This window comes from Mus musculus, chromosome 5 (genome assembly GCF_000001635.26).
Source record: "Mus musculus strain C57BL/6J chromosome 5, GRCm38.p6 C57BL/6J".
NCBI classification, from domain to species: domain Eukaryota; kingdom Metazoa; phylum Chordata; class Mammalia; order Rodentia; family Muridae; genus Mus; species Mus musculus.
This window is the reverse complement of record NC_000071.6, coordinates 26,224,103-26,247,508: the sequence shown is the minus strand read 5'-3', so window position 1 is coordinate 26,247,508 and position 23,406 is coordinate 26,224,103. Positions and strand designations below refer to the sequence as shown.

At 42.4% G+C, this 23,406-nt stretch overlaps 1 protein-coding gene across 4 annotated transcripts in view; it reads right to left on the bottom strand.

Moving 5' to 3' along the window:
* Gm7361 (predicted gene 7361) overlaps positions 1-23,406 on the bottom strand; it is an 86,100-nt gene that overhangs the window by 16,804 nt on the left and 45,890 nt on the right. For 2 of the 4 annotated variants that reach the window (XM_006535787.4, XM_006535789.4), the window contains exons 3-5: positions 21,768-21,977; positions 9,747-9,945; positions 6,661-6,786 (exon numbers count right to left, since the gene is read on the bottom strand). In XM_006535787.4, the coding sequence (XP_006535850.1) occupies positions 6,661-6,786; positions 9,747-9,786 (166 nt within the window). In that variant the 5' untranslated portion in view covers positions 9,787-9,945; positions 21,768-21,977. The remainder of the gene's footprint in view (positions 1-6,660; positions 6,787-9,746; positions 9,946-21,767; positions 21,978-23,406) is intronic. The other 2 variants (XM_006535791.4, XM_006535792.4) reach the window with 2 other exon arrangements.

The window sequence follows — 23,406 nt, the reverse complement described above, 5'->3', positions numbered from 1 at the left end:
CTAAAAGAAGACAGCCACAAGAACAGAATGCCAACTTTAACAACAAAAATAACAGGAAGCAACAATTACTTTTCCTTAATATCTCTTAATATTAATGGACTCAACTCCCCAATAAAAAGACATAGACTAACAAACTGGCTACACAAACAAGACCCAACATTTTGCTGCTTACAGGAAACTCATCTCAGAGAAAAAGATAGACACTACCTCAGAATGAAAGGCTGGAAAACAATTTTCCAAGCAAATGGTATGAAGAAACAAGCTGGAGTAGCCATTCTAATATCTAACAAAATCGACTTCCAACCCAAAATAATCAAAAAAGACAAGGAGGGGCACTTCATACTCATCAAAGTTAAAATCCTCTAAGAGGAACTCTCAATTCTGAATATCTATGCTCCAAATACAAGGGCAGCCACATTCATTAAAGAAACTTTAGTAAAGCTCAAAGCACACATTGCACCTCACACAATAATAGTGGGAGACTTCAACACACCACTTTCACCAATGGACAGATCATGGAAACAGAAACTAAACAGGAACACAGTGAAACTAACAGAAGTGATGAAACAAATGGACTTAACAGATATCTACAGAACATTTTATCCTAAAACAAAAGGATATACCTTCTTCTCAGCACCTCATGGTACCTTCTCTAAAATTGACCACATAATTGGTCACAAAACAAGCCTCAACTTATACAAAAATATTGAAATTGTCCCATGCATCCTATCAGATCACCATGGACTAAGGCTGATCTTTAATAACAAAATAAATAATAGAAAGCCAACATTCACATGGAAACTGAACAACACTCTTCTCAATGATACCTTGGTCAAGGAAGGAATAAAGAAAGAAATTAAGGACTTTTTGGAGTTTAATGAAAATGAAGCCACACCATACCCAAACTTATGGGACACAATGAAAGCATTCCTAAGAGGAAAACTCATAGATCTGAGTGCCTCCAAAAAGAAACTAGGGAGAGCACACATTAGCAGCTTGACAACACACCTAAAAGCTCTAGAACAAAAAGAAGCAAATTCACCCAAGAGGAGTAGAAGGCAGGAAATAATCAAACTCAGGGGTAAAATCAACCAAGTGGAAACAAGAAGAACTATTCAAAGAATCAACCAATCAAGGAGCTGGTTCTTTGAGAAAATCAACAAGATAGATAAACCCTTAGCTAGACTCACTAGAGGGCACAGGGAAAGCATCCTAATTAACAAAATCAGAAATGAAAAGGGAGACATAACAACAGATCCTGAAGGAATCCAAAACACCATCAGATCCTTCTACAAAAGGCTATACTCAACAAAACTGGAAAACCTGGATGAAATGGACAAGTTTCTAGACAGATACCAGGTACCAAAGCTAAAGCAAGATCAGGTTAATGATCTCAACAGTCCTATATCCCCTAAAGAAATAGAAGCAGTCATTAATAGTCTCCCAGCCAAAAAAAGCCCAGGACCAGATGGGTTTAGTGCAGAGTTCTATCAGACCTTCAAAGAAGACCTAATTCCAGTTCTTCACAAACTATTCCACAAAATAGAAACGGAAGGTACTCTACCCAACTCATTCTATGAAGCCACAATTACTCTGATACCTAAACCACAAAAAGACCCAACAAAGATAGAGAACTTCAGACCAATTTTCCTTATGAATATCTATGCAAAAATCCTCAATAAAGTTCTTGCTAACCGAATCCAAGAACACACCAAACAATCATCCATCCTGACCAAGTGGGTTTCATCCCAGGGATGCAGGGATGGTTCAATATACGGAAATCCATCAATGTAATCCATTATATAAACAAACTCAAAGACAAAGACCACATAATCATCTCGTTAGATGCTGAGAAAGCATTTGACAAAATCCAACACCCAGGATGTGGCTACCTAGGGAGCTACTGGGGGGGCAGCTAGAAACTGATACATTATTGCTCTGCAGGAGGAATTGGAAGTTTGAATGTGTGCTGGAGGTGTCCTAGAATAGTATTGGCAGTACTTAGTGGGCAGAGGAAATCCATCCACACAGCATGTAGGAGAAACTGAGGTGTGATTCCTGCATGGTAGGATATCTCAGACTCCCACCAGGGGCAGGGAACTCCCTGCCCACAGCCCTGCAGAAGACAATCCTGTGCTTGTTTAGAATCTGAAATGTCCCCACAGGCTTGCAATTCAAACAATTGTTTTCTAGTTGGTGTCAGGTTCAAAGCTCCTTTAGGGCACTATGGAGGGAAAAAGAGATATGGGGGAGGGGCTGCTTGGCAGAAGAGAGTCACCAGAGATAGGTTTTGGAAATGAACTTGGTCTTGGTTCTAGCCTTCATGCTTTCTACTTCACCATATTGTGAGGACACTTTACCACAGTCCCTCTCCCCTGAATTCATCCATGCCTTACCCACCATTGTACATTAAAACCCTACTAACCATGAATCACAAAGTCTTTTCTCAAGGTTGGAGAGATGACTCAGCACTAAAGTCACTGACTGTTCCTGCAGAGGCCATGTTCCCATATGGAAGCAAGTCCCAGGGACTCTAACACTCTCTTCCAGCCTCCCCAGGTACTTCATGAACATGGTGCACAGATATGCCAGCAAAATACCGAGATATATAAAATAAACAGAAATAAATATTTTGAAAAGAGGAAGCAAGCCTGTGCTCCTGGGGTTTTAAGTATAAAAAAGGAGTCTACTAGGAATCTGAATAGGTATCATTCCCAAAACTCGGGAACACAGTGCTTGTCATCGTTCATCCACATCTGACATATGGAATGCAGCTAAACTTTAAAGTAATTGACTTGACTTTTGATAGGAAAAAATATTCAATATAGTATAGCATCTAGTCTGTGGTGTAGCTGCTTTTAGCTAGTTTTCAGGGTGAATCAGGAGCAAAAATCAGAGTGGATACATAAAAACCATGTGTAATAACAGCATGCAGTTTGGTCAGAAAAAGGAGCTTACAAAACTGCAGACAAAGCAGGTGTGCATTCGAAATAATTAGATCAGCACCAATTCGAAGAAGCTGCAGACTTTGCCCCAAGACAGAAGGAAATGCGACTTCAGAGACTCCACCACTGTAGGTTCAGGGTAACAAAGAATAAATAGTTTTGAAAGATTTTCTTTTAGAAAGAGCTGCAGTGAGGCACTGCTTGAACAGAGCTACCTAGGGAAGCATTTTTCCGAGTGCAATCATGCAGGTGCCCAGGGTCTGCCAATGTCCTGGACTAAGGGTGTGGGGGCACTTACTGAGCTGGCCACAGAGCTTGACATCAGTCATTTGTGTTGGCTTTGCAGGCATCTGGTATGTAAGATTTTAAGGGCAATAGAAGCTGCACCAAAGTCTAAGAGAAGATTGTATGAAGCCACAATGTGCAGTGTGGCCATGATCACTACAGGAAGACCCTGGGTAAAGTGTGCATGAAGGTGTAAGGGTTAAAACTGAAGTACAATGGGAATCCATTGTAATCAGAGGTAGGAGATGCTAGAAACAGGAGACATCTGTTGAAAAAAGCCACTCAGGAGGACGAGCACAAGAGAAACTTCAAATGTGCTATAGGCTGGCTTCCCAAGCCTGGTGGAGCTCACATTATAGTACCACATGGCTAGACTTAGAGCTGCAGGATTTAATGTTTTCCCTGCTGGGTTCAGGCCTGCTTTGGTCAGTGTCTTTGTGCTACTCCCCAACTGTTTATTCTGTGCTAGTGTATCCCAGGTGTGTGTCTTCTTTTATAAGAAGGGCTCAGAGTTGAGCATTTGCTTTGAGTCTCAGAAGAAACTTTAGGGACTGTTGGAACCATTAAGACCTTGAAAATTCTTCGAGTTGAACTACATGTACTTTACCTTCTGAAAGGCCATGAGCCTTTGGGGGCCAGGCATAGAATGTTGTGATTTGAATCTGAAATGTCCCTACCATAAGCTCAAGTGTTTCAAATCCTTCTTCCCCAGAAGATGGTGCTATTTTGAGAGGCTATGGAGCTTGGCTAGCAGAAGTAGACCACTATGAGCCAGTCTTTGAAGGGTAGAGCCTTTCCTCTAGTTCCTGCACACTGTCTCGTGGTTCACCATGATACAAGTATCCTCTGCCATACGCTTGCACTGCCATGACTTCCCTACCATGGTGGATGCAGGTAATCCCTTCCTTGAGTTGTCAGTGATAGGTGAGTTGGTCACAGTGATGAAAAAAGCAAAAAACAATAAAACAAAAAACCAAAAAACTCAGTGAATAGCCCCTTCTCCCCCATTGTGGCAGGAGACTGAACTTGAATAGGAGAAACTAGCTGGGGACTACCAAAAATGTATGTCATTTGACGTTTTCAAACAATAAAAGTATCTCAGCTCAGCTCACTACTCCAAAGAGTGAACAGAGATTAGCTTTTCTCAGTCCACAGAAAGCTTTGATAGTACACCATGTTATGGTTTAGTGCGGGATAGTCACTTTGAATTTGGAAGCTGGATGTAGATCCCAACATGTTGAGGCAGGGAGAGGATGCTACGTAAAACTTTTTGAAGTCATATAGTTATTTGTAACACAATAACACTTTTATATCTACGCTTGATTTGGTTATTTCAGTGCTCACTCATCTGCGGTCTTGCTTTCTGTGCTTCTGGGTACCCACAGTCAACCATAACTCAAAAATATTAAACAGAAACTTCAGAGATAAATAATTATCTTAAATTGCAGAAAATCCTGTTCTGAGGAATGTGATGAACGCGAATGCCATCCTCCTCTGTCCTATCTGGGGTGTGAACGTTCACTGCATTGAACACACATACCCAGTAGTTACTGAGTGGCCTGCTCCACTATCAGATCACCGCCACAGCACTGCAGTGTTTATACTCAAGCGGCTTTGGCTCTTAACAACTGACCTTACGCTGACTGCTTCACACAATCGAGTGGCCAAATGTCTGACAGAAACAATTTAACAAGGGAAGAATTTGGTTCTTTCGTCACAGTTTTAGGAGGTTCAGTCTTGGTTGTGTGGCCCCATGAGCTTGACAGATAATCACGGTGGTGGGAACATGCCATTACCAGAGCTATGGACTTCTTGATTGACCAAGAGGCAGGGAAGGAAGGACACATCTTCTCTGCCTGTGGGGATGGCCTCACATTCAGAGTTAGTCTCATACTCTTGATTGATCGTCTTTAGAAATGTCCTCAGAGTCACTGCAGAGGTCTGCCTCGGCAATCTTCTAGGTGAGTCTAAATCCAGTCAAGCTGATAGTCCTGCTGGGAAGAATCTATGAGGGGCTCTTTTGCAAATGAAACAAAAGTTCTTAACTTAAGAGAGAAGAAATTCATATAATGAAGCTGCAAAGATGTGCAATCAGAACAAACATTCTATCCAGGAAGTTTTGAGAAAAAAAATCCATGCAAATTTTGCATCATACTTCAACTGGAAAAAATTATGATCACAGAATATGATAAACTTCCAGTGTTTTAGGGTTTCTAGTGCTTGAAGAAACACCGTGATCATGGCAACTCTTATAAAAGACAAAATTTAACTGGGGCTGGCTTACAGTTTCTAAGGTTTAGTTCATAATGAGTTCAGAGATGAGGAACATGGCAGCATGCAGGCAGACATGGAACTGGAGAAGGAGCTGAGAGTTCTACATCCTGATCTGCAGGCAGCAGAAGGAGACTGCCACATAGCTTGAGCTTCTGAGACCTCAAAGCATCTCCCTAACCCAGTGACCCACTTTCTCCAACAAAGCCACACCTCCTAATAATGCCACTACCTATGGGCCTATCAGGGTCATTTTCTTTCAAACCACCACACCCAGTTAAGATGGAAACAGCATTCAATTATAGGACTCAGTTCTGAACCTCCACTGAAGGGGTCTTGGAACATTTTCCTCCATGATGGAACACCTCTTATTGTCACATTAGCCATTTTTCAGAGACACCAGCTGAAGTAAAAACTAATAGAAGAAAATGAAAACAATCAAGTTTTAGATTTTGAATATCATAATCTGAAGACTCCAGGGAACTATAATGACTCTGCATAGAAAATTGATTTTGCAGGAAAAATTACTAATTAATTAAGTCCAAAGATTCATTTTCCAGTTAGGTTTGTAAAGGAAGATGGCTGAGGGGAGAGATGGGGAGCTTAAGTGGTAGAAACCTCAGACCTTTTGGCTGAGGGAGATGAGGGGACCAGAATAGAAACTCAGAGTGGACCTAGAAGCCTGCACCTTAAAGGAGCCTGCTCCCTTCCCCTGAGTGGGGCACAGGAGAGATAAGACAACACCCATTGAGTGCCTGAGCCCAACAGCTCACTCAATCCTCCAGCCTGCTTCTCTGCTTTACAGACGTTAGGCTCATCATCCCAGCAACCACTTGAATGAACTGCTTATGAATAAAACACTGCATTTATGCCACTTTCACCAAAACAGGATTTCTTTAGTCTGTGTTACAAGGACTCTCGTGCTATGTATAAGAGAATGATAGTGTAAGTTTGTGAGCTTCTCGTCAGCGTCTATCTACAGTCACAGGAGCTGTACTCCACTGGGGAATCCTGGCTGCAGACACTCTTAGCACAGCAGGGATAAAATTAGACCAGCACTTAAATCTAAGAGTGACACTTGCAGGATGAGAAGCCTTAGGATACCCAGAAGTGTTAGCCTACTAAGGACTGTAAGCCAACCATGGTTCAGAGAGCTTACAGAGGCAACTGATGGCTCTGACTCCGAAGGAACCATGGTGGCACAGTGAGGTCTGAGTCCTTGGCAGAATTTTCAGAGGCCTTCGGGCAACAGCACCAATGTTTGTCTCTAGAAATGGGTTGGAGCCTAGGGCAGAGAAGAAAAAAAACAAAAGTTACTGATTGAAAGAAAGATTTAATTCGCATTGATTTCCCATATTGTCTAAAATGTTGTGGTCTGAGACACATGCTTGCTATAAAAGTCCATGGCTGGAGCCATGAATTCTGGACTTTTGTGCTCCTCACATTTTACCCTGAAGTCTTCAACTCTTATTTCATACTCTTAGGTGGGCATTACTATTTGACCCCTTGCCCTGGAATCAGTGTTCCCTAACCCACAATGTCTGATGTCATTGTCACACCCATTACTTTGACTAGAACTCATTGAGCTTCCTTGAACAATGTAACTGAAGGCATCCACCTGTCCCAGTTAAGTTTGACTATGCAATGCCCTCCATGGGCATTACGTTAATCCTTCCATTCATTATCAGCTGGAAGCATTCTTTAGAGAGGGCCTGGAAACTTTGGGAGGTGGTACCTAGTGAGCCAAAGTAGGTCACTGGAAGTGCTTCATTGAATTATAGCATTTATGGTCCCTTTCTCTTTCTCCAGCTCTTGGTTTCTTATCCATCATGAAGTGAATAGCTCTCATCACATGCTCCGACCCCCACAAGGTTCTGCCTCATCACAGGCCATCATCTATGGTACCATGCGACCACCAAAAGAAACCTCCAAAGCAATGAATGAACCTTTACTGCATCAAATTGTTATGCTTAAGTGTCTTGTCCCAGAAATGAAAAAAGTCAATACAAATCCAAATTTAGGTAAATCTCAGACCCAGAACCAGACCCAGGCCAGTTGCTATCAGAAAAGAACTCTGTACCACTGAGAGAGAGAGAGAGAGAGAGAGAGAGAGAGAGAGAGAGAGAGAGAGATTTCCCAAAGAAAAGGATGGTGAAGTATGGAATGGCATTATGACATTTCCACATCTCACTTAAGTTAGATGAATAGACCACACTTGTCCAGGAACAGATTCCAAAGCTGGCCACAGGAACCATTTTCAGTTTCAAAGCAGAGGAAAGAGTTGGTGTGAATAAAACATTTTCATCTGTACCAGTGTTTTCCAACACAGCAGCCGTGGCCTATTTGTCAAATCTATAGTGTTTTATGTTGTATTCTAGGATGAGTGTTTTTATAGAAATTTCATTTGAAACATGAAATTGTTTACACTGCTGATTCAAATTCAAAACAATACACTGCCTACGGACTTGGCCTGTGATGGATTTTTAAACAAATTTAATTCCACAGCCTTGCCGTGGAGAAGAGCCACCAAAGTAGGACACATGCAATTCTCCTTGTAACAATTCAAGAGGTATTTCTGTTGTCATGACTAAGGTTTCTTTGCAGCTAGGTTTGCCCTTACAAAAGAGGGGCTCCACAACCTGAAGTTGGTCAGCAGATAGCTTCACCTCTGTTGCTTCAAAGGTCTCCATTATAACGTCCTAGTGAACAGGAAACACACAGTAGCTTGAACATAATGGAAAACATCTGGACTAGGGAGCACTTTGTCTCAGGGTGGGTGATTCTAACTCACCAGCCAGAATGCTAAGGGACCAGACGCTGTATATGTTATGTTGCTAGGACCAGTGAGGTCTGTTAGTGCTGACTGCTGGGTCTTGACAGCTTGCCATAAAAACTTTTATGCCCAATAGTCTGAGGCATATCTATAGCCCCTCTACAACAGTGGACCAGGTGTAGTACCTTACTTCAGCAACAGTGAAGAAAAGGGCATGGGAACTGATAGGACCCTCTGGGGTTCCTCCTGACTCAATAGACAACTACAAAGAACAACATTCTTGATTTTGATTCATGCAGTTTGGAAAATTTGTTTTCAAGTGTGTTTTGGAGTAGGAGAGGGATTGTCTGGCAGATATTAGTGTTGGAAATGTCAGATTAATGATCTGTAAGGTTCTAGAACCTTGCCCTCTACTTCACACAATATCCTAACTTGATAATCAACACCTGAGGTTTCCAGGTTGTGCTAGAATATTCTGCAGAGCTCTGGAGTGAGCATCTCCCACAGGAGGTTGGAGTTTGTAGGTCTGATAGTCTGCCTCACTCCTTTGGACTACTGCAAGTGGGGAAGGTTTGGCTTTGAGTATTGCAGCTGTCTCCAACTAAGCTTTGATGGGCAGAACTCAGAGTTCATTGCTGGCCACACTCCAGACAGCTGGGCAGTTGATCCTTCTCTGTCAGAGTTTCCTCTTGGTAAAATGAACTTTTAGCATTGTGAAATTTCCAACTTGTCTCTGCTGATACTCTCTTCCCCAAAGTCAAATCTGTCTAATACTAATGTGCCCAATCCCACTGAGTTTATCTGTTCAGCTGCCTCATCAGAACTCTAAGGTATGAGTGGGTTAAGTTTCAAAATTATCTCTGTGTCCTATGGGACAGGATCAAGTAAGATAATGTGTATAATTTGAATTACAGAGGAAAATAAAATATTGGGGCATAAATAATATCTGAAGTATTGTCAGATTCAAGTGTTGAATATTGGATGGGAAATAAGAATTTGCAGACACAAAAAAACCCAACACACTCCAAGCAGAATAAGACCACCTATCAGTGTTCAACACGATATAAGCTAGCCAAACTTCTGAAGACAAAGGATGCAAAGGGAAAATATGAGACAGAGAAAATGAAAGGAGCTGGAGAGACAGCTTAGTGGTTTATGAGCATATACTTATCTTTCAGAGGACCTCAGTTCAGGTCCTCTGCAGCACCCATATCAGGTAGCTCACAACTACCTGTGATTCCAATTCCAGGAATAAGCTGCACTCTTTTCTGGACTCCGTGGGGATTACATACATGAGGCACACATGAACACATAGAAGCATGCATATGCAAACAATTGAAAAATAAGCCAAAAGAAAGACAAGCACATTATGCAAATGTTACTGATTTTATAAATAATGAAAACCAGGAGAAAATGAAAAGGGGTATTTAAAGCAACAAAAGCAGACATTGGGCAGTGTAAGCCCCACCCACCTGGAATGTGTCTTTCAGGAGATTTCTCCATGTCGTTCATTTTTTCCTCTCTGTTTCTTCATGAGATTTTTACCTATTAGACCTTGTTTCCTTTAAACCCTTGAGCATATTTATAATCATCCTTTTGAAGCTATCTTCTCCAGCGAATTCCTATATGCCATTTCTATTCTATTGGCTGTTTTTTGGTCCACCACTACCCCTGCCAAAACAAAACAAATCAAAACAAACAAACAAAAAAACAGAACAAATCATGAAACAAGACAAAAAACAAACAAACAAACAAACAAACAAAACATCGGTTGTGAGTTATAAGATCCTGTATCTTCACAGTAGAGGTGTTATTACTGTGTTAAGCATTACAGTTCCCTAGAATCTGAACTAAGGTAGACACTGTTGTGAAGGATAATAACCAGAGAGTACCTAAGAGTGCAATGCCTACAGGAAGAACAAACCAGGAACAAGCAGGTGAAGGGCAAAGGTGAGCTGCGACATACTCCCAATATAAGTGCCAGTTCAGTCACCAAGGGCTCTGAAGTTGGGATCAAAAGAGATTCTCACTACACCGCCAGGATGGCAGTCTGGAACCCCCCTGGCAACCAGTCACCAAGCTGGGCAACCCCAGAAAAGAGGTGGCCCCTAAGACAGATAAGTCTTCCCACAGAGGCAAATGTGACAATAGAGACTGCCCACCAGAAACAGTCACTGTGGCTAGGGATGCATTTTGACTGTGAACAGTATTAGCACAAGACACACAGCAGTCACCAGTCTGCATGCTGGGCTGACAAACCTGTGTACCAAAAGAGTTTAGTTGCCTTCCTTCTGGGAGTACTGATGTTTTCACTATAAGGCAACTGTGGCTTACTCTAGTCCCTTGAAGCTTGTTTTTCAGCTTTGTAACAAGTGTTCCCCAACTAGGCTGTGATTTCTGTTTTCTACCTGGAACAAACTACTAGCCCATGGCATGTAGCTTCTGGGGTGATGCTAAACACCCTGGAGTGTATGGATCAGAAGACTCTCATTGAAGAATCACCAGGTTAAAATATCTAGTCCCAGGGTTGAGAGAGCCTGCCCTGCCATCCCAGGACTCAGGGCTACTTAAATCCTGTGGGATGCACCAGCCACAGCACTCTGCAGGTACAGCACTTTTGTCTGGGTAGTCAAAATGTCAGCTTATTGTATAAAACATCTTAACAGTTCTGTAGAGCTCACAAACGCCCTTAGACTCGGTCCCTGAAGGACCACATGGTATCCAGGGAGAAGGTAGCTTAGTGTGCTAACACGTGAAAGCTCTGCAGATTTCTGAGCTCTTTCCATACAGTCTTCCTGGTCAGAGCTTCTAAAAATCTACTGACCTGAGCATCCTCAAACTCCAGCCATCATTCAGTACAACTGTCTCCATGACCTTGTCTCTGTGAGTACGAGTGTGAATGTGTGTGTGTGTGTGTGTGTGTGTGTGTGTGTGTGTTACAGAAAAGTCACAGATAAACACTGGCAAATATAAACATTTCAATCATGTTTTGTGGCTGGAAAGATGTCTCAGTTGGCAAACATGAGGACCTGAGTCCAATCCCCAGAATCCACATGAAAAGCCAGGTTTGGTGGCATGTGTGTGTAATACCAGTGCCAAGGACACAGAGATAGACAAGACCCTGGGGCTTGTTGATCAGCTAGCCTAGCCAAGCTGGCAAATTTCAGGACAATGAGAAACACTGCCTCAAAGATGGATGGAAGGAAGGAAGGAAGGAAGGAAGGAAGGAAGGAAGGAAGGGAAAACAGCACCTGAGAAATGATATTCAACATTGACTTCTAACCTCTATACACTTGAACACACAATGTATATGCATCCACACCCATGTATGCACACACAAATAATAATAATAATAATAATAATAATAATAATAAACTCCTTATCATTAAACACAATTCATTAGTCCCAAGATTCATAAATAACACTCTGAAAAAATACTTAGGAAACCCATAAAAAATGTCTTGCTCCTCTGAATTTTTAGGGCCTTATTTAAACATAGCTCCTTCTTTATAAGCTGGCCCCATTGCCAGAAAGAGATGTGCTGAATGAAGCTCATTCCCAGACTCCTCCACATTCCCCTCTGCTCCATAGGAAACGCTGGCATGGATGCCAGGGTCTGCACTTGCCCACAGTAACAATCTGCTGGAGAGTCCCACCACGGACAGTCACCTGCGGCTCCAGAGTGCTGCCTACCCGGGAGCCACCCACACTCTCTCAAAGCTTCTGTGTTCACATCAGAAGGGCTTGACTATCCGTATGTCTCTGGGCTCCCAGTGTATTCCTGCTGAAGACCACTCATGTTGTTCTTGTCTTGAACAATTCTTCCGCTGTTTGAATTGGCATGTTGTGTAGCAGATAAGTCACATCATGGTAACAAGTGGCTGCTGAACTTGGCTATCTTTCTGTACTTGTGAGATTTGGGTTGAATCTAAAAGAATGTTGCCTCTTTGTTCTTTGTCACTGTCTTTCCATTTCCCCCTGCAGCACCCACCATTGATCGTCACTGGAGAAATCACATCTTTCAAATAAATGGAACTGATCACCAAGCACCAGTCCCTGCATGTCAGCAAGCAGAAGACAAAGACATGGGTGACTGTTTCAGCAGTTCGTTGCTCCTTCTGCACCCTAGTGTCCCCACACTCACACATCACATTCAGGCTGAACTTTCAAATACATTATTCAGCAACAGAGCCTGTACTGGACCCTCAAGGCTAACACGAGGGACTGCAGTGATGAATAGGAGGTCCTGCAACATCTGTGCTGTGTCCTGTGTTCTCATAGGTCGAGACATCATGAGTATCTGCCTGAGAACACAGGACCAGCACACTAGGACTCTGTTTGGAAACTTAGTTGCTGGGTTTGAAGTACTCTATTCTCCAGGTACGTACATGTCAACCAGCCCCCTGCTGTTGGGATGTTTCTTTCCTGCAGCTCTTTCTAGTTCAGTTTTCTCATCTCCAAAGATGGGAATAATAGCAGAAACAAGAGGTGGAGTCAGTCCAGTGTGGAAAGACTTTCAGAATGTGAGGGACAAAGGCACAGCCCCAGATAGTGAGCACTAGAGACCAAGAGCACTGTAGTTCCTGTCATAGCCCTGTGAGCCACCAACAGAGACAAAATGGCAGGTGCACCTTGGGAGCACAGAGAAAGTTTTTACATAGCTCCAAACACAGGCCTCTCCCCACTTTCCTCATTGAGTAATTGGGGAGGGGGGACGGGTTACAATCTTCCCATCATCTACCACTCCTGTGTGTCTGTTTCTCAACAAAGACCATGCATGCATGGGTTCATCGCTGTTCACTTTATTTTATTTTTTCTATTAATTACTTTATTTATTCACGTTACATCCCAGTCACTGCCCACTTCCTGCCCCCCCCTTCTCAGAGAGGGTGGAGCCCACTTCCCCCTCCCCCCCCCCGCCCCCAGGTATCCTACCCTGGCACACCAATTCTCTGCAGGGCTAGGCTGGGCTCTGCACCCTCTCCCACTGAGGACAGACAAGCAGCCCAACCAGAGGAACTGATTGCACAGACATGCAACAGATTTAGGGGTAGCCCTCACTCCAGTTGCTAGGGGACGCACATGAAGACTGAACTACACATCTGTTACATATGTGCAAGAGCTCTTGTAAGCTCTTCAATTGGTGACTCAGTCTCACTTATGCATGTCCTTCTGGATCTGGGTAACCCCACTTAGGATATTTTCTAGTTCCATCCACCTGCCTGCAAAATTCATGATTCATTCTTGTTTTCAATAGCTGAGTTGTATTCCATTGTATAGATGTACCATTTTCTTTATCCCATCATATTCATTTTAAAGCTTTTCAGGCACATATAACCTTGCCATGTCTTCAGGTTGTTACATAAACTAGCTGTTAACTTTTACTCTAAATTTCTGGCCTAGGTAGGGGTAGAGCACAAGTGTTACCCGAGGGTCCAGAGATTGCCTTACATCTATAGTTGGACCTAAGCTGTCTTAAGACATTTATAAAATAGACTTAATTTCTTTGTTTTACATAAACACACTGGATTCACTATCTGATGTTGTTTCCTATTGCAGAGTAAATAGGGGCACACTATTAAGTAGCCTACACATTGAAATTCTTAACAGACTAACCTACTACAGAGTAAGAACACCAGTGATGGGTAGGAGACAAAGAGTGCGGCAGTGGTAGATACAAGGCTGGGAGCAGGAAGAGTGTGATCCTAGCTCCAGCGCAAGAGAGGGAACAGGGGCAGTGGGTAGCACCTGCCACCAAGTGACTTCACAGGGCCACACTGCAGTTAGAGAGGGTCAGGTGAGCATAGTGTGCCTGAGGCTGTGATACTTCTCTGTCCAGACTGATGCAGCTCTTGGTAGGTGGCCAATTCCTTGCTGTTAAGGGGGATGCAACCTCGAGATTCCCTACCCCAGCTTTAGGTCATGCCATCCAGTTGATGATCTGATCATTTGCACAATTCCTTCTACAAATCAATCCCCCCCCCCCCTGGGTCTCAGAAAATGACCTAAGGAACTAGTGACTAAATGACGAATGAAAGGGACTTAGTGTGTCTCACTGAAGAATGGAACTCATCAAATGAGCTGGTGTGTTCTGAAATGACAGGAATGGAATTCAGCTCTGGCTCAGTCTGAGTAACAGGGAAACAGAAGAACAAACCAATCTCACTCCTACCTGTGCACATTGGCCTTCACTTTTGTTCTTGCTTAGTTTGAATGACTCTTCTGAGTCCAAGAGTACAAGTATGTGTGTTCTTTTCTGGCCCTGCCTTAGGTGGCATTTCCTACGAGCAAAGGTTCCAGAAGTCTGACAGGTTATTCAGCCCAAACTCCTGGCTGTTTGTTTCTTGAAACTCAATTAGGTTACAGGCTCATATAATATTGAATTACACATCTCACAATATTCCAGATAGCTCATTTCTTCTGGGAATTACATGCCTCTAATTGTATCACAAAAATGCTGACACCCAGCAGAATGGGTAATGAGATAGGCACCCCAACAGCAGGGCACTGGGAAATGCAAATCAATGGGGTATTGCTACAGTGCCTGCCAAGACAAAATGTACAGAAAGCAATGCCATGAGGTCTGCTAATGATGGCATATATGCCTCCCACTCCAGCAACTTTGGTGTGCCTTCACAGCCTATGGGTGCCCTCCTATCTCAAAGCTTAAAACACTCCTAACCCCTTCATAAAGCCATCTTTTTAGAAAGCAAATGACGCAGAAAACCACAATAACTGTTCATAATGAATGCTATTAGAAGACCATATTCTCACAGGACTGAAGTATTTAGCCCCCTATCTGCTGAGATGGCTGCTGGTCATTCTTTAAGGAATACCAGAATGAAGACTTCACCCCAGTGCATGCCACTAAGAGCTAGAAAAGCCCCCCTCTCTGCAAGTTTGGCCATCTTGGACAAAAGATCCTGATGTAGAAAGCACTGACTGCCTAACTGTACTGTGGTCTCTGCCTACAGCTTGAATCACCATCCCTTTCCCATTGACCTCAAAGGGTCTTTTCTGGTTTACAAGGCCCATGAACTCTAGCTGCGTCTTCTTCAAATGCAGGTGTTCACTAAAGTTACACCACAAACTCCACCTGTGCATGTACACAATGTCCCTGTCTTACTCAAACTCCACCTGTGCATGTACACAATGTCCCTGTCTTACTCAAACTCCACCTGTGCATGTACACAATGTCCCTGTCTTACTCAAACTCCACCTGTGCATGTACACAATGTCCCTGTCTTACTCAAACTCCACCTGTGCATGTACACAATGGCTCTGTCTTACTCAAACTCCACCTGTACATGTACACAATGTCCCTGTCTTACTCAAACTCCACCTGTGCATGTACACAATGGCTCTGTCTTACTCAAACTCCACCTGTGCATGTACACAATGGCTCTGTCTTACTCAAACTCCACCTGTGCATGTACACAATGTCTCTGTCTTACTCTTCTCTTTCTTTATGAAAGAACAAAGGAAGGCAGCAGCTGGTAGGTCTCTCAAAGACTGGCACACATGAGAATGGATCAACATATGGAAGTAGAAGTCACTAGGAGAAGAAAAAAGCTATGAGAATGTCACACTTTTCTTGGGAGAGGGACTCGAGTATCACAGGAATATCACAGATGTGGGTCTAGAGAGATGGCTCAAATATTAAGAGTCTGACCTGCCCTTGGAATTAGTTCTCACACCAAAGTTGGGCATCTCACAACTGCCTGCTTTCTGGTCCCTACCTTTGTGATCACCTGAACACACACACACAAATACCATACAGACACACACGGAGAGATGGGGGGAGGGAGAGGCAGAGGTAGAGAGAGAGAGAGAGAGAGGGGGGGGAGAGAGAGAGAAAAGAGAGAGAAAAGAGAGAGAGAGAGAGAGAGAGAGAGAGAGAGAGAGTTCCACTGAAGGCAGAAAGACTTTTTTAAAAAGTGTCCCAGCAGAGTAGATTGTCCTGTCCATTCCTATTAAGGGCCACTCCTAACTTAAATGAGTTATCTTCATTCTTGGGGTGAAGGGGGAAAGGCTACTACAAGCATTTGAAAATGGAGTCTTTCTTATTGGGGTGTGGTAGACTGGGATAAGGAAAGATAGTACCTGATATCTTTGCCCTATGCTTAGATCTTAGCCCTACAGAGTGTGAATAGGTCAAATGCCTTGGCCACCATGATGCTAGCAGCAACACACCACAAGAGTGTCTTTTGACCACAGCACAATGCCTCTACAATACCATAAGCCAATGCTGAACTCCAGAGACACACCTGCGACCATAATTTAGGTTCAAAGATTTAGGCTAGAATGCTGTGTTTTAAGCAACTTGCAGAATTTTATCACATTTAGCCAGTGCAAATCTTTTGTAATCCTTTTCAAAATCTGTTTTTTTTTTTTGTCATACATTCCTCTCACATAGTGTTTGCTGTTAAAGAGAGAATTCTCTCCATACATTTAATCATGAGCAGGTTCTCCCCAGCCCACTCCCCTCCTCCTTCCCCTCCCCCACTACCCCCTCTAATAGCTTTCCTTCCCCTAGTTTCTCTCTGCATTTTTGTCCCATATAAGTGGCTTTATATATCTAAAAATAATCCTATTATCTTTGTGTGTCTAAATAACACTAAGTAAATATATAACAGACACCAAAGAATGGAAGTATAGCATTTGTCTGAAAATGGAAATTTGTGCAGATAGATCATCATGCTTACACACCAATTTCTTACACTAACAAAAGCTAAGACGCAAAAATCAATAAATATGATTCAAAACTTTTCTTACTTCCATTTCTTCAAGCATGTTTGTTTTTTAGATATTTCTCCCCTGGAAGCAGATGACATTTGACCATAGGGTTGAGAGCACACTGTGGGGACATCAACAAAAGTTCCATACTACACACACAAAAGAAAAGGGCTGTAGAAATGAAAGTACTCAGACTGCTGTAGAACTGATAAATTGACTTGTTGAACTGAATTGCTAATTTTCTTCTATACTTAAGTTTGTTACATTGGTTCAAACACCTATTGTAATTTATGGTGAAAGAAAGCCATTCAGGAAGGGTTGCTCAGAATCACACATTAGTTGTCATAGTGGAGGTGCAGGGGACACATCTCTCTGAGAAGCACTATAAAGGAATCAGAGTAGCTACTGACAATAAAGCAGGGTGTTTGTATATGAAAAAGCACAGGGAGATGGCCAGGTGGTTAAAACCACCGGCTCTTCTTCAGAAGACCAGTGTTCAGTTTCCACCACCCAGTGTTAGCTCACAACTCTCTATGACTGCAGTCCCAAGTGATGCCCTTTTTTGATCTCTGCAGGCTCTGCAGGCATATGATGCACATTCATGAATACAGACAAAGCACCCATACAAAAAAAAAATAAAAAGCATGGGTGCCTGGGCTTACCACAGACACCTTCAACAGATTCTTTAATGTTATGTGGGCCACCTGCCCTTCCAGATAAATCTGCCAGAGATTTAGGCTTGGGGTGTAGCATAATGATGGGTAAATATTTTAGTCTTAGACCTGAAAGCCATTCCTTCTCTTGTGTAGCTCAGTTGTACTCAAGTGTCAAAAGCTTTGGAAATTCTAACTCATCCAATAAAATGTTCATATATTAGGAGGGGAGAGATGGGTCTTCTACAAGCCACGATCAATCAGTCGTGGTAAACAGAAAACACCAACAACACATCCTAGTGTGTGTCCACTACACAGGAGCCCTTCACAAAAGGAAGGCCTTGGAACAGTTTGTCAACAAGAAATTTTCAGCTTAGATGATGCAATACATGAGTTAAATATATCAAGGTACTGCTTCGTGGTTGAATGCCATAAGCCATATCTCAATGTGTTAGCAGAGCACCAATTTCTGCTCCTTTTATTAAAAATAAGCAATTCCTCAAAAATTAAAGTCATTGTCTTGTAAATAAAACTCCCAACAATGAGGTTTGGGGAATCACTGTTGTTTTTCTTGTTATAACAGTTGGAAAATATTCAGCTTTAAAAAAAAAAATAGGTCACTGATTTGTCTGTAGTTGTTAGCATCATTAGCAATTTTGTGGCCTGCCATTCTTGTTGAATATAACCACACATCTTCATAACACAAAGTAATTTAAAAGTAAATTTCTTTTTAAAAAATTCTAATAATGATGAGATTTTTTTTACATTAGTTCAATTTTCAAATTTAGTCTGTTCTCTCTGATAAAATTAAGACCAATTATGTATTCATTAAGTCACTTGAGGGCTGGAAGTAGGAAGTAGGGCCTGAGGATGGCTCTATCACTGAAGTGTTTAGCATGCCAACATGAGGACTTAAGCTTGGATTCCCAGCATCCATGTAAAAGTCAGTTGCCACAGCACCTGCCTATGATCTGAGACACGGGGATGCAAAAACTGGAGAGTTCTAGTGCTCACTAATCAAAGATCTTGTCTCAAAAAGGTAAGGAAGAGAGTTGTTGAGAAAAATGCTTAGTGTTGGCCTCTAGCCTGCACATAGACAGTTATACACACACACACACAGTGAATCTAAAAGACAAAACCAAAACCAAAACCCAAAAAAATTGCTAAATATTACAAGGTATTGAAATCATTTTTGCTTTCTTTGAACATTTGTATAAATTTCTAATAGAAATACAAACAGAATCAGTGATGTGCTCTCTCTCTCTCTCTCTCTCTCTCTCTCTCTCTCTCTCTCCCTCCCTCCCTCCCTCCCTCCTGGCCTTCTTCCTTTTACTTTCCCCTGATCCCCTTTCCCTCCATTGCTTCCTTTCTCTACCATCCTCCAATGACATCCTACTCTGACCATGGGTTCCCTCCTTTTAAGTTGTTGGTTAGGGTAGCTCAAGTGACTCCAAAACTAATATAGTTACTGCTGTTGCCCATGGTCACCTCTCAGAAGGTGAAAATAAATCCCTGTTGCTGAAGGTACCACACACTTTGACACAGGACTCAGAAGATTTGAGCTGGATGAGACCTGAGAGCCTTCCTCCTTCTATCTAGCTTTTGTAGGCCCAGAAAGTACTAAGTAAGTTGCTGATGGAGGGAAACAATCATTAGCCCCTTCTAACTGAGACTCTGTGCTCATGACCAGCATGACAAGACATCCCGAATGGTGCAACAGTGGCACTCTTATCTTGGAGGTAACCAACAGCTACCTATTTGACCTTAAGGCCACTCAACAGGAAGGAAATCATGCCTGGTAATAGACACTTAGTCAACTACTGAAAGCTATTCAAGTCATGGATCCCAGAAGAGGACCTCTTAGCACCACTTTACTAGGCCAGCATAATTCCTAAGTCCATTCTTTAACTTATCCTTATAGCCACAATAGTGCAGTTTCTATACCTCATCAAAGAAGCCCCTCATCACAGCAGAATCAGACCATAGCAGAAAGTCACAACTAGTCAGAATGCAGAGATCAATGGATCATGGGGATCCCAGTATTAATGGAAATAACTACAGCACAACCTCTGCCTGTAAAACTCAGAGAACATCACAAAATAGGGGCAGAAAGAGAGTAAGGACCGGAAAACCAAGAAGTCTGCTGTGAGATTGTGTCTCCTGGAAATGGCAATGAAGCTACTCATGAACCCTCAACAATATGTCTGCATAAACAAGATTTGAACAATGGTAATATCAACAGACTGCTGCAGAAAGGGGAAAGAAACCTCAAGGGATCTCACCCGAGACAAAACTACAGGCAACCAATGACTGTTGAGAGAAAGGAAATTCAACCTTCTCACGGGTGAGTTCACCCAGATGTGTTCATCTGGTTATTTACAGGTCTTTTGTGCACTGTCCCAGAGGTCTGACTTGGATGGATTTTATCACTCTCTCTGACCCATATGCAAGTTCACCCCATTGGATGGCATAGCCTGTGTTCTTAGGGAAGCAGGCAAGTGAAAACAAATTGGTGCCCCATTTCTATCTCTGTAGAGTTCCTACAGCCCGAAACTTTGCTCATAGACACAGAGTATGCAGGCCAAGCTTTCTTAGCCCACACTATTGTCTGATCTTCAGTTGCAGGAGGCAACCCTTCTCTTACTCCCTGGCCTAAATGTGGTATTGCATGACTTTTGAATGGTTACATGAACAAAAGTTTATTCTCTCCTGCATAAGGCACCAACAACAGCCCAGAGAAGCAAACTTACCAGGGCCTAGTTTGGTTATTTACCAAGCATGAGCAACTTAAGAGCAGCTATAGGGCCAAAGCTCCCACTCCAGCAATAGTAAACTGTTCAGAGACAGGTGGAGCCCAGCCTTTTGCACCATCTCTGCTCCCACCAGGAAGACGATGCTAGTGGGCACAGTCTTCTGCGAGCCTCCTTCCAGTAATGAAGGCCGTTCTTATGCAAAGGCAGCAATGAGAGTCCACAACAGGCAGCAACAGCCTCTGTTTTGCGCTCATTTTCTCAGCTCAGAACCTTCCCTCTATGAAGTTACTCTCCAATGGTCCTGACCTATGAATGTCACTTGCTGGAACTCTGGCTGGCACATCTGCCCAAATTGCCCTCAGTAGGAACTCCTGGTGAATCCGTTTCAGATGTCTCCTATTGATCTCACTCTGAAGTCCAGGCCATTGCCCTCATTCTGCAGAAGTGGAAGACCCCAAAGTCCCAGCAATTGCAGAGAAAAGTGTTAGTAGAGGATTGATTGGAAGTCATTAATCCAGCTTTATATAGGAGAATACCAATAACACAATATAAAGCATTACTTTTAATTAACAAAAGCAATTAGCACTAATTTAAAAGCACTCACATTTGTCAAAGAGCCATTTCACCTTAATTGCTAGGTGTGTTAAATAGGCAATTAAAAACAAATTAAAAAGAAGACCATAGATAAAGGAGGCAGGCAAATACATCTGTGACAGCCAACACAGACACGCTTCAGACACCACAACACACAGCCACTGTGCCAGCTTCTGTCAGGGGCTGGGTAATATGACAATGGCATAAATTTATATTGGAGAATGGACTTTAAAAATAAAGATGGGGTACTTTCTCTAGCTCCTCCATTGGGGGCCTTGTGTTCCATCCAATAGATGACTGAGCATCTACTTTTGTATTTGCCAGGCACTGGCAAAGCCTCACATGAGACAGCTATACCAGGGTCCCTTCAGCAAAATCTTGCTGGCATATGCAACAGTGTCTGCGTTTGGTGGCTGATTATGGGATGGGATAGCATTTGAAATGTAAATGAAGAAAATATCTAATAAAAAATAACAGATAAATAAATAAATAAAGACGGGGTAGATGTTTTTACCACCAACTCTAGCATCCTAAATTCAATCCAGGGAACCACATCATAAAAATTGGACTCCTGCAAATTGTCCTCAGACCTTCAAATGTATGCCCAGGCGTATGCATGCTGACATAAATACATATACATTACCACACAATAATAGTAAATAGATAAATGTAAAAACATAAAGAAGGCAAATTTGAATTGTGGCATGAAAAGACAACATTTCCCCCCTGAAATTATACAGTCCAAAAGAGTACTTACTGTCTGCCCTTTGCTGGACTCTACAAGCAATGCAGGTGCCATTCTGCCTTCCAGCCACTTAGTGGGATGCTGTGTGATAAGTCAACCTGCTTCAAGTGCTCAAGTGGATGGCAAAGATGTTAAGTGGAGTGAGTCCAACCAGGAACACGGCTCACAGGAGGGTACGGTGTTCAGACGGATTCCACAGAAGAGGCAAAATTCATATTCGACCTTGAAATATGAGTAGCAATGGTTTAGAATAAGAAAATTAAGCAGGAGCATTCGAGATAGAAAGTACAACAAAGTCTCAGAAGCTGGGAGGGAGCCAGTGGGTATCCTGTGTGCCACACAGTTACCACCCAGGATGGAATGGGATGCATCTGAGCATGTGTGTGGTACCCGCACATTTATTACCTAGGGTGGCATGTGATAGTTCTGAGTTCATATTTGCAAATATGTTACCTGACCATCATGGCTAGTATTTTCCATCCCCTTCATCAGACTGACAAATGTATAGGTGACGGGCACTGACCAAGGGAGAAAAGAACTGTTCTGAATGCCAGCAATACCACATAGCCTGGAAGTCCAGATGAATTGTGGAACTGGAATTCTGTCTCTGCTTCCTGTCCACCACGAGATGCACTGGTCTGCTCAGTCTCGTTAACTGATATGATGCTTAGCTGCAGGCTGTAGCCATGGAGCCAGCCCTGGACCAACACTATTGAAACCATGAACTAAAAGAAGTATTTCCTCTACTAAGCTGTTTATGTCAGGGACATTGTCAAGGTGACAAAAATAAAAATATAATAAAATAATATAAAACAACCTAAAGCTAATATATTGGGTAAGCTATAATATTCTGGGAGTATCTTTGCAACGGACCCAGTACAGGGATGGCAGCAATAACGAGAACATTTTTTTTCATAGATTTTTTTCCAAGAAGTACTTAGTTTCCAGGGGTCATGGCAAGAGCACTCAACTCTGAGAGTAATGCATAGATTAGCCATCTGTGAATTTCTTCTTCTCAAAGTAGACTGCCCAAGGGATGTGGCAATGACAAGTGACCATATGGGCAGACAGTGTGACAGTATGAGAGTAGAAAGTTCCTTCATATACCTCACAAGGTAAATTCCATAGATTTCAGAACTACTGACTTACTATGGCCTTCATGACAGAAGGTTGAAGTTTGAAGATGTTAAACATTGTTTCAATGGTTGGTTTCAATGGAATTAAAATAGTTTAAGGCCTTACTATTTGGGAAGCATTCATATTACAAAAGATCTTGAGTTGAAGTCACCTTCCTAGATGATATATTCTATCCATGTGATTTCTGAATTTTTCAGACCATGACAATTAGAGGCAGATGTAAGACACAGACATCTGTGTGGCTTACACATAAATCATAATATAGTAGGACTCTAGACGTTCAGATTCCAGGAACTAACAGCTTTTCTGAATAAAGGTACAAAGCCAGTACATAGCCAGACAACCCTTTACCCTGGGCAAATTTAATGACCAGGAACAAATGAAAACTGAAAAGGAATATGAAGGAGGAAAACATAGTCACTCATCCCCAATAAAGCTGAGAAACTGTCATCCTGAAAAAATCCTCCAGCACAAGAAATCCTAAACCTAGACAGCTTCAAAAAGTTGGCAGAGG